This window comes from Mustela lutreola, chromosome 5 (assembly GCF_030435805.1).
Source record: "Mustela lutreola isolate mMusLut2 chromosome 5, mMusLut2.pri, whole genome shotgun sequence".
Classification (NCBI taxonomy): domain Eukaryota; kingdom Metazoa; phylum Chordata; class Mammalia; order Carnivora; family Mustelidae; genus Mustela; species Mustela lutreola.
Window position 1 is genome coordinate 70,432,902 of NC_081294.1, and position 12,720 is coordinate 70,445,621.

The 12,720-nt window shown below is 36.6% G+C and overlaps 1 protein-coding gene across 1 annotated transcript in view; it reads right to left on the reverse strand.

Moving 5' to 3' along the window:
- Positions 1-12,720, reverse strand: part of MEIKIN (meiotic kinetochore factor) — a 94,929-nt gene that overhangs the window by 61,275 nt on the left and 20,934 nt on the right. The window contains exon 7 of the mRNA XM_059174502.1: positions 4,195-4,234. Coding sequence (XP_059030485.1) covers positions 4,195-4,234 — 40 coding nt within the window. The remainder of the gene's footprint in view (positions 1-4,194; positions 4,235-12,720) is intronic.

A 12,720-nucleotide genomic window follows, 5' to 3' on the forward strand; every position in this document is an offset into this window, starting at 1 on the left:
TTGACTTATTTCACTCAGCATAATCTCTTCCAGTCCTGTCCATGTTGATACAAAAGTTGGGTATTCATCCTTTCTGATGGAGGCATAATACTCCATAGTATATATGGACCACATCTTCCTTATCCATTTGTCCGTTGAAGGGCATCTTGGTTCTTTCCACAGTTTGGCGACTGTGGCCATTGCTGCTATAAACATTGGGGTACAGATGGCCCTTCTTTTCACTACATTTGTATCTTTGGGATAAATACCCAGGAGTGCAATTGCAGGGTCATAGGGAAGCTCTATTTTTAATTTCTTAAGGAATCTCCACACTGTTCTCCAAAGTGGCTGCACCAACTTGCATTCCCACCAACAGTGTAAGAGGGTTCCCCTTTCTTCACATCCTCTCCAACACACATTGTTTCCTGTATTGCTAATTTTGGCCATTCTAACTGGTGTAAGGTGGTATCTCAATGTGGTTTTAATTTGAATCTCCCTGATGGCTAGTGATGATAAACATTTTTTCATGTGTCTGATAGCCTTTTGTATGTCTTCATTGGAGAAGTGTCTCTTCATATCTTCTGCCCATTTTTTGATATGATTATTTGTCTTGTGTGTGTTGAGTTTGAGGAGTTCTTTATAGATCCTGGATATCAATCTTTTGTCTGTACTGTTATTAGCAAATATATTGTCCCATTCCGTGGGCTGCCTCTTTGTTTTGTTGACTATTTCCTTTGCTGTGCAGAAGGTTTTGATCTTGATGAGGTCCCAAAAGTTCATTTTCGCTTTTGTTTCCTTTGCCTTTGGGGACATATCTTGAAAGAAGTTGCTGTGGCTGATATCGAAAAGGTTACTGCCTATGTTCTCCTCTAGAATTCTTTTTTTTTTTTTAAAGATTTTATTTATTTATTTGACAGAGAGAAATCACAAGTAGACGGAGAGGCAGACAGAGAGAGAGAGAGGGGAAGCAGGCTCCCTGCTGAGCAGAGAGCCCGATGTGGGACTCGACCCCAGGACCCTGAGATCATGACCTGAGCTGAAGGCAGCGGCTCAACCCACTGAGCCACCCAGGTGCCCCCTCCTCTAGAATTCTGATGGATTCCTGTCTCACGTTGAGGTCTTTCATCCATTTCGAGTTTTTCTTTGTGTACGGTGTAAGAGAATGGTCGAGTTTCAAAGAGAAATAAAAGGTATCCAAATTGTCAATGAAGAAGTCAAACTCTCTCTCTTCGCAGATGCCATGATACTTTATATGGAAAACCCAAAAGACTCCACCCCAAACTACTAGAACTCATACAGCAATTCAGTAACGTGGCAGGATACAAAGTCAATGTACAGAAATCAGTGGCTTTCTTATACACTAACAATGAAAATACAGAAAGGGAAATTAGAGAATCTATTCCACTTACTATAGCACCAAGAACCATAAGATACCTGGGAATAAACCTAACCAAAGGGGTAAAGGATCTGTACTTGAGGAACTACAAAACACTCATGAAGGAAATTGAAGAAGACACAAAAAGATGGAAGACCATTCCATGCTCTTGGATTGGAAGAATAAACATCGTTAAAATGTCTATACTGCCTAGAGCAATCTATACTTTTAATGCCATTCTGATCAAAATTCCACCGGTATTTTTCAAAGAGGTAGAGCAAATAATCCTAAAATTTGTATGTAATCAGAAGAGACCCCATATTGCTAAGGAAATGTTGAAAAACAAAAATAAAACTGGCGGCATCACGTTATCTGATTTCAAGCTTTACTACAAAGCTGTGATCACCAAGACAGCATGGTACTGGCATAAAAACAGACACATAGACCAGTGGAACAGAGTAGAGAGCACAGATGGTCTCTATGGTCAACTCTATGGTCAAATAATCTTCGACAAAGCAGGAAAAAATATACAGTGGAAAAAAGAGAGTCTCTTCAATAAATGGTGCTGGGAAAATTGGACAGCTATATGTAGAAGAATGAAACTCAACCATTTATGTATCTTCTATGGAGAAATGCCTGTTTGGATCCTTTGCTCATTTTTAAATTGAGTTATTTTTTCCTTTTATTGTGAGTTGTTAAGAATTCTTTTTAAAAACATTTTTTAAAATATTTTATTTATTCATTGGACAGACAGAGATCACAAGTAGGCAGAGAAGCAGGCAGAGAGAGGAGGAAGCAGGCTCCCTGCTGAGCAGAGAGCCCGATGCGGGGCTCCATCCCAGGACGCTGGGATCATGACCTGAGCTGAAGGCAGAGGCTTAACCCACTGAGCCACCCAGGTGCCCCTTTTTAAAAACATTTTTTAAGGTGTTATTTGTTCATTAGAGAGAGAGAGAGAACCAGAGATAGTGAGAGAGAGAGCACGACTGTAAAGGAGAGGGAGAAGCAGCCTGCCTGATGATCAGGGAGCCCAACGTGGGGCTTGATCCCAGGACCCTGAGATCATGACCCCAGCCAAAGGTAGACGCTTAACTGAGCCACCCAGGCACTCCAAGAATTCTTTATATATTACAGATATAAGTCCCTTATCAGATATATAATCTGCAAATATTTTATTCCATCCTACAGACTGTCTTGTCATTTTCTTTATATGGTGTCTCCTGGATTTGTTTTTAAACTTGTATGAATTTTTTCAAGTTCCTTCAAACTTTGTAAATTAAAGTGTTTAAAATTTTTGTTAAATTTTATAGGTTTACTGAAAATCTTTCAGAGACTCCCATCACATTCAAGAGAAAATAAAAATCCCAGTCCCTAAGGCCATTCATGATCCAGATTATGATTACCTCCTTCAGTTTAGGTACCGTCTCTCTCACATATGCCTTACCCCTTAGTCTACAAGCCCCAAACCAAATCCTTGATCTTTGCTCAGCAATGCTTTTCTTTAGTCTCTCCCATTTTAATAAATGGCAACACCATCCTTCTAGTTGCTAAAGCCAAAACCGTGGAGTCAGTCTTCACTATTTTCAGACTCTACCATTCAGAACATCAACAAGTAACAGTCTATCCTATTAGTTCTGCTTTCAAAATATATGCAAAATCTGACCTCTCTACCTTTACTCTCACCACTCTAGTCCAATATCTCTTGCTTAGATTATGACAACAGTCTCCTAACTATAATCTCCCTAATTCCTTGTCTCTTCATAATCTATTCTCAACACAACAGCCAGGGTGATTCTTTTAAAACCTAAGTTATTTTTTTTTTAAGATTATTTATTTATTTATTTGACAGACAGAGATCACAAGTAGGCAGAGAGGCAGGCAGAGAGAAGGAGGAAGTAGGCTCCCCACTGAGCAGAGAGCCCAGTGCAGGGCTTGATCCCATGACCCCGGGATCATGACCTGAGCAGAAGGCAGAGGCTTTAACCCACTGAGCCACCCAGGCGCCCCTAAAACCGAAGTTATATCATGTCACCCTTCTAAACCTTTCAAAGGCTTTCCAATCCACTTATATTCACTTACATTGTCTTATGTGATATGATGTCTGCTGCTTTTTTCACTTCCTTTCTCGTCTTCCCACATTCCACTCCTAGCACCCAGGCCTTCTTGCCGTGGGTTCATGCTCCAACTATTACTCTTCTCTCCTATGAGTCACACATCTTGCTCTGTCTTCTTTAGGTTTCTGCTCAAATTTCAGTTATGACTTCTCTGACAACACTACTTAAAATAGTGAACCTCCATTCCAATGCTCTCTCATCCCCATTTTACTTTTTCTCTATAGGATTCATTACCACATAGAATAGTATAAATTTACTTACTTATTTATTGTCTACCTCTTCCAACTAAAATGTGGACTTGATGAAGGCAAGAATTTTGTTTTTAATCAATTTCATTCATTACAATATATCTCTAGCAATTAGCATACTTTGGGCACATAATGATTCCTCAACCAACCATGAATAAATGAACACCTGAATTTGCGGGCTAATAATCACTCCAGGTATGTAACTATTAGAACACAGGGTTTTCTTTCTTTCTTTTTTTTTTTTTAAAGATTTTATTTATTTATTTGACAGAGAGAGATCACAAGTAGGCAGAGAGGCAGGCAGAGAGAGAGAGGAGGAAGCAGGCTCCCTGCTGAGCAGAGAGCCCGATGCGAGGCTGAATCCCAGGTCCCTGAGATCATGACCTGAGCCGAAGGCAGCGGCTTAACCCACTGAGCCACCCAGGCGCCCCAGAACACAGGGTTTTCAAAAGCACAACTTTAAAATGTTAGTTCTTACATTTCTCTCTGGCATTTCTTATAGTCTTCTGAAGACATACCTAAGAAAGGGGAAAAAAACCAATCTATTAGAAATATAATTCAAATAGAGACCAGAGGCAAAAATTAAGTAAAAAGAAATATTCTTTCTAAAGTATATGGTGATAGTATAGTTTATTTTTATAACTTTATTTTTTCATATTGTTTTTATGTCTGCCACTTAAATTAGGTAGAAGTATTTCCAAAATACCAAAATAAACCCAACAAAACTGCTGGGAAATTTTATGAGATGCAGGAATCTATCAGCCTATATTTGGATACTTATAATTTTTGAAGTCCTTTTCAATCTTTTATCTTTCTTGATTCTTATAATAGTCCTGTGAGACAAATGTAACAATTTACTATTCCTATGCTACATATATAAAAAAAATAACTTGTCAAGTTATAAAACTAACAGCTGCATACCTGGAACTTAAACTCAGATCTCATGGTTCTTAATCTAGTACCAAGCATATAGATATACATATTAGACTGATTAGCCAAGAATGCCTACCAGTCAACATTTTACAGTCCAGATCCACTATGCTAGTACTTAGGAACATAAAGAATCATGAGAGTAGTCTTCTGAAGAACTTATGACCCTAATCAGCTGCAGAAGTCTGCTTATATTTAATTAGAATGTTACAGTTAAGTAAAAGTGAAGTGAATGGTATCTAATAATCACTGAGAAGCATTTCCCTGAAATGGAGGTTCCTAAAATATAAAAGACTACAGTGCACTACTCTCTGCTTTTGCTGATAATAGTCTCTTGCTTTTCCTTTGATGAGCTAGACAAGGCCTGTGATTCAATGTAACAGGAGCCCTGCATCTTCCTGCCCAAATTGACTGTTCAAGGATAGACATATGAAATAATTTTAGCCAATGTGTAACATCAGGACTTTTATTCAAATCATTGGTAAAGAGAAGCACTTTGTTCACTGGATTCGAGGCTGTGAGTATATAAGCCTGGACCTAAAAAGAGTTGCTATATGAAGGGGGAGCTTAGCTAAGAACTTAACTGGCACAGAGGGATGATGAACTTAGAGATGGAAAGGAATTGGTTCCTATTGCTGTCATTTGAAATTCTGGATCAAGTTGTATTTGCATATAATTTACTGCTGGATTTTTCAGGTAATAACTTCCTTTTTTAACATGATAAATTATTTGAGGTGAAATTTTCTTTTCTTTTTCTTACTTACTTACTTTTTTTTTTTTTTTTTTTTTTTTTGGTCACCTGCAGTGGACAAAAAACCTAACTGAAACACTCACTAAAGAGATAGGCTGCTTCTTTGTGCACTTTATATCAGCAAAGGAGTTGCCAAACTAAACATAACATAGAAGACAAGGTTTTTGAACCGTTTGAAATATTGCCATCCAGACAGCTATCAACTCTCCTTTAAGGGACCCTATAATCAATGCTTAATTCTTTGATATTATTTATCCCTGTTTTTTTATTTTTAAAAGATTTTATTTATATATTTGACAGACAGAGATCACAAGTAGGCAGAGAGTCAGAGGGGGAAGCAGGCTCCCTGCTGAGCAGAGAGCCCAATTCGGGGCTTAATCCCAGGACCCTGGGATCATGACCTGAGCCAAAGGCAGAGGCTCTAACTCACCGAGCCACCTAGGTGCCCCTATACCTGCTTTTTGGCAGGCCCTGAGAGGTGAACTGACATCATCCATTCCCATTCCTCCTCTCCATTCTTTTCCATTTCTCCTTGCTTTATACCAATATAGAGAATAAGAGAATGAAAAACTTGATTTTTGTTTTGTTTTGTTTTGTTTCATAAACTTTATCAAAGAAGCCTCCCAAGTAGTCATAGGCATATGACTCAGTCATGGCCAATAGATCTAAAAGAAGTCTTCTGGGCAATTTCTTGGAAAGCTTTGACTCTTCTTCTGACAAAAAGAGATGTACATGGCTAGTACAGCCTTTTCTCATTCTTTTTCCCTGGAACTGCTCTGATACCCATAGGCTTAGCAACCATTCTACAATTATGGGGAAACAATCCAACACACTTGGTGGTAGAAAGATATAATGACTATAGGATCTTAATGATATTAGTGAGCTGCTACATTAGCTCTGGCCTGGGAAGAGAAGTAAATCCAATATAAATAAACATTTTTTTGCATGACAAAAAATAACATACACAAAAAGACAACTGACAAATTGGGAAAAATATTCATAATATATACCAAAGACAAAAGGCCAATATTCTTTAAAAGAAATTTTTTTTTGAGTATAGGTAACACACATTACATTAGTTTTATGTGTACAACATAGGGACTTAACTTCTCTGTACATTATACTATGCTCACCACAAGTGTAGCTACCATTTGTCACCACAGGATGCTATTATAAAATTCTTGACTTATTCATTCCATAACTAAAAGCCTGTGTTTCCTACTCCTCTTCCTTTCCTACTCCCATTTTGCCTATATCCCATCCCTTTTCCCTCTGGGAACCATTAGTTTTGTTGTCTGTGTTTACAGATCTGATTCTGGTTTTTTGTTTTTGTTTTTTTTTTAATTCTTTAAACTTTTATTTATTTAAGTAATCTCTATACCCAACATGGTGCTTGAACTCACAACTCTGAGATCAAGAGTCGCATGTTCTTCCAAATGAGCCAGCCAGGTGCCCCTGTTTTTTGTTTCTTAATTTGATTTGTTTTTTAGATTCCACACATGTGAAATCATATGGTATTTGTCTTTCTCAGACTCACTTATTTTTGCTTAACATAATACCTGCTAGGTCCATTCATGTTGTTGCAAAGGCAAGAGCTCAAACTTTTTTATGTCTGCATAATATTCTTGTGTGTGTGTGTGTGTGTGTGCGTGCACACCATATCTTTCTTATTCATTTGTTCATCGATGTGTACTTGGGTTGCTTCCATATCTTGGCTATTGCAAATAATGCTGCAAAACATAGGGGAGCATATAATCTTTTCAGATTAGTGGTTTTGTTTTCTTTGGGTAAATACCCATTAGCGGAATTATTGGATCATATGCTACTTCTGTTTTTTGAGGAAAATCCACACTGTTTTCCACAGTGGATGTACCAATTCACATTCCCACCAAAAGTGGATAAGAGTTCTTTTTAAAAAAAAAAATTGCATTTAATGGGCACCTGGGTGGCTCTGCCCATTAGGCATCTGACTTCGGCTTCAGTCATGATCCTGGGGTCCTGGGACTGAGTCCCAAGTTGGGATCCCTCCTCAGTGGATAGCCTGCTTCTCCCTCTCCCCCTTCTTGGTGGCTGTCCTCACATGTTCTCTCTCTCAAGATATTTTTTAAAAAATTTGTTTTTCAATTCAATATAATTAATACATACTGTATTCTTAGTTTCAAAGGTAGAATTTAGTGATTCATCATTTACATACAATACCCAGTACTCATTACTTCAAGTCCCCTCCTTATTGCCCATCACCCAATTACCCTATCTTCTCACCCATCTACCCTCCAGCAACTCTGTTTGTTTCCTTTAGTTAAAATTCTCTTATGATTTGCCTCTCCCTCTATTTTCCTCTTATTTTCTTTTTCCTTCCTTTCCCCTACATTCCTTGGTTTCATTTCTTAAATTCCACATATGAGTGAAAACATATGGTATTTATCTTTCTCTGACTATTTTGATTAGCATAATACCCTCTAGTTTCATCCATGTCATTGTAAATAGCAAGATTTCATTCTTTTTGATAGCTGAGTAATATTCCTCTCTGTGTGTGTGTGTGTGTGTGTCTGAGAGAGAGAGAGAGAGAGATTTCCTTATTCATTCATCTGTCAATGGACATCTGGGCTCTTTGAACAGTTTGGCTTTGTGGACATTGCTGCAAAACATTGGGATGTATGTGCCCCTTTGAATCACTGTTTGTATCTTGAGGGTTCCCCTTTCTCTGCATCCTCACCAACATCTGTTGTTTTCTGAGTTGCTAATTTTAGCCATTCTTTCTGGTATGAGGTGTTATCTCATTGTGGTTTTTTTTTTTTTTTTTTTTTTTTTTTTTTTTTTTTTAAAGATTTTATTTATTTATTTGACAGGCAGAGATCACAAGTAGGCAGAGCAGCAGGCAGAGAGAGAGGAGGAAGCAGGCTCCCCGCTGAGCAGAGAGCCCGATGTGGGACTCGATCCCAGGTCCCTGAGACCATGACCTGAGCTGAAGGCAGTGGCTTAACCCACTCAACCACCCAGGCGCCCTCTCATTGTGGTTTTGATTCGTATTTAGAAGTGTTGCTTTTTCTCCACATCCTCACCAACAATTGTTTTTTCTTGTCTTTTTATTTTAGCCATTCTGCCAGGTATGTGGTTTTGACTTGTATTTTCCTGATGATTAGTGATGGATAGCATCTTTTCATTTGTCTGTTGGCCATCTGTATGTCTTTGGAAACACGTCTATTCAGGTACCCTGCCTTTTTTTTTTTTTTTTTTTTTTTTTTTTTTTTTTTTTTTTTTTTTAAAGATTTTATTTATTTATTTGACAGAGAGAAATCACAAGCAGGCAGAGAGAGAGAGGAGGAAGCAGGCTCCCCGCTGAGCAGAGAGCCCGATGCGGGACTCGATCCCAGGACCCTGAGATCATGACCTGAGCCGAAGGCAGCGGCTTAACCCACTGAGCCACCCAGGCGCCCCCCCTGCCTTTTTTTTTTTAAGATTTTATTTATTTATTTGACAGAGAGAGAGACCACAAGTAGGCAGAGAGGCAGTCAGAGAGGGGGAAGCAGGCTCCCCCTGAGCAGAGAGCCTGATGTGGGGCTCCATCCCAGGACCCTGAGACTGTGACGTGAGCCAAAGGCAGAGGATTAACCCACTGAGCCACCCAGGTGCCCCACCCTGCCCATTTTTAAAAATTGGATTGTTTGGTTTTTTGGTGTTGAATTATAGAAGTTCTTTATATATTTTGGATATTAACCCCTTATTAGATATATCATTTGCAAATAGCCTCTCCCATTCATTAGCTTGCCTTTTTGTTTGATTGATGGTTCCCTTCATTGTACAAAAGCTTTTTAATATAGTCCCAATAGTTTATTTTTCCTTTTGTTTCCCATACCTCAGGAGACATATCTAGAAAAACAGTGCTATGGCTTATGTAAAAGAAAGTACTGTCTGTATTCTCTCCTAGGATTTTTATGGTTTCAGGTCTCATATGTAGGTTTTTAATCCATTTTGATTTTATTTTGTGTATGATGTAAGAAAGTTGTCCAGTTTCATTCTTTTGCACATAGCTGTCCAGTTTTCCCAGCAGCATATATTGAAGAATCATTTTCTTCATTGTATATTCTTGTCTCCTCTGTCACAGATTAACTGCCCATATAAGCATGGTTTTATTTCTGGGCTCTCTCTTTTGTTCCATTGATCTATGTGTCTGTTTTTGTGCCAGAACCATACTGTTTTGACTACAGTTTTGTAGTATATCTTGAAAACTGGAAGTACAACACCTCCAGTTTCGTTCTTTCTCAATATTGTCTTGGCTAGTTGGGGTCTTTTGTAGTTGCACACAAATTTTAGGATTATTTGTTCTAGTTCTATGAAAAATGCTATTGTATTTTGATAGGGATTGCATTGACTCTTTAGACTGTTTTTGGAAGTATGGACATTTTAAAAATATTAATTCTTCTAATCCATGAGCATGGAATATCTTCCCATTTGTTTGTGTTCTCTTCGATTTTTTTCATCAATGTTCCATAATCTTCAGAGTACATGTCTTTCACCTCCTTGGTTAAGTTTATTCCTAGGTATTTTATTCTTTTTTGGGCAATTATAAATGGAGTTGTTTTCTTAATTTCTCTTTCAGCTACTTCACTATCAGTGTATAGAACTGTTACCAATTTCTGGGTATTAATTTTGTATCTTTAAACTTTATTGAGTTTATTTATTAGTTCTAATAGTTTTTTGGTAAAGTCTGTAGGGTCTTCTATTTCTAGATATCTCTAGATATGTCTAGATATCTATCGATCTATATGCATTCATTGATCTGTTCTATTGTTTTTGTTTTTGTTTTAGTCTCTAACATTTATTTCTGCTCTGAACTTTATATTTTCCTTCTTTCTATTCATCTTGGGTTTTGTTTGTTCTTTTTCTAGTTACTTTGGGATTAAGATTAGATAATTTATTTGATCTTTTTCTTGTTTCTCCAGGTAGACTTCTACCACTTTATATTTCACTCTTAGAACTGCTTGTCTTAAAGGCTTGGAACCGTTATGTTTTCATTTCCTTGTGTCTTTATATAATTTTTGATTTCCCATTTGATTTCTTTGTTGACTCACTGGTTGTTTTATATTATACTGTCTAGTTTCCACATGTTTTGGAGGTTTATTTCCCAGTTTTTTTCTTGTGAATCATATCTAGTTTTATATTGTTGTGGTCAGGAAAGATGCCTAGTATGATTTCAACCTTCTTAAATTTACTAAGACTTGCTTTCTGGCCTAATATGCAATCTATTCCCAAGAAAATTCCATGAACACTTGAAAAGAATATATATATTCTCTTGTTTGGATGAAATGGTTTGTATGAATCTGTTATGTTCATCTGGTGTAGTGTGTCATTTAAAGACACCATTTCCTTATTGATTTTCTGTCTGGATGATCTATCCATTGATTTAAATGGGTTGTTAAAGTCCCATAGTATTATTGTACTACTATCAGTTTCTCTCTTTATGTCCATTAATATATGCTTTATGTACTTAGGTGCTTCAATATTCAATATGTAGATATTTATAACTGTTATATTCTCTCACTGGATTTATCCCTTTATCATTATTTAATGCCTTTCTTTGTCTCTTGTTACAGTCTTTGTTTTAAAGATTATTTTGTCTGATAAAAGTGTTGCTGCCCTGGACTTTTTTAATTTACATGTGCATGGTAAATGTTTTTCTATCCCTTCATTTTCAGTCTGTATGTGTCTTTAGGTCTGAGATGAGTCTTACAGGCAGCATATGTTCATTTACAGGCAGCATTTGTTCATTTAACCCATTCTGTCACCCTATGTCTTTTGATTGGAGCCTTTAGGAAAAGGCTAATATACTTAATATCTAATGAGCCTAGAGAGGGAGGGTAAAGATGAAAAGCTGAATGAAAAATGGGGAAAAAGCATGAAAGGAAAACTCACACACACACATACACACACACACACAAAACAAAAATGGCTCTCAAACATATGAAAATGTTAAACTCACAGACAATAAAACACAGATTAAAATAACACTGAGATATCATTTCTCACCTATTAGAGTAAAAAAATTTAAAAATTTTAAAATATGACAATATATTTTGCTGGTGAGGATATGAGGAAACAAGCACTGTAATACTTTGCTGGTGGAAATGCAAACAGGTTTAATCTTTCTGGAGGAAAATTTGGCAATATTTGACAAAACTATAAATCCACTTACCTTTTGACTCAGTCATCCTAATTCTGAGAATCTACCTTGAAGATATTCCATCAATAATATGAATGATATATATAATAAATTTATTCATTAACACATTATTTGTAGTGGTAAAATATTGGGGGAAAACCCCTTGCACACCCTATTCATAAAAGAGCGGTTAGACAAACAAAAGTGCATCCATACAGTGGAGTACTATGTAGCTTTCAAAAAAATGAGGAAGATCTCTAAGATCTGCAGTGATTTCTCGTACCTATTATTATGTGGATGGAAAAAAAAAAACAAAATAAAAAGTACATCTATATGTATGCTAAGCTCTATGCAAGAAAGAAGAAGATGTAAGAAAATACATACAAAAGAAATATAAGAAGGATAAACCATAAACTAAAGAGACTAGTTACTTATAATGGTTGGATGGAAAAGGTGTAAAAAGAAGAGGGGAATTGGATCAGAGTAGCAGGAAGGACGAAGTGATATTTTCTGAGAATATACATATTTCTTACAACTTTGACTCTCAGAACCACAACAATGTTTCACATACCTTCACATAGCCCCTTCTCTCTGAATAAAGAAACAAACAAATAACAAATAGGATGGGGAATGAAAAACTAAATCCAACACTAACAAATCAATCTAAGTATATTTCAAGTGAATACCAACTGTACTGCAAGGGGAAGGGAAGAAAAGAACTAACCTGTATATATAGCTTTGGAAAACATTATTTTAATTTGTAATAGTAATAACAAACAGAACTGTACAAAAATGCTATAATCTATTTAGTTAGTGTGTTTCTCAAAGGGATCTGGGTTAACAATTCTGAAACTTCTTTATGTGTATACTAGAATTCTATATATACATAAATAAATAATGAAAGTATTGGACTTGGACACATAAAATAAATATTCATGACTTCATACTGACATAAACAACTGAATAAATAGTGGCAGAAAAGAGATAGTTCTTTTACAGTAGGATTCCAATTAGTAAATGTAGCAGCAAAGTGTGAAATGGAAAATCATCATTACATGAACACCAGAGTAATAAATGTCACAAACTCCTCTGATGACTACTAATGCCAGTGAATGAAAACTTGAGGAGAAACAGAATTTAAGGGTCTTAAACTATCTTTTATA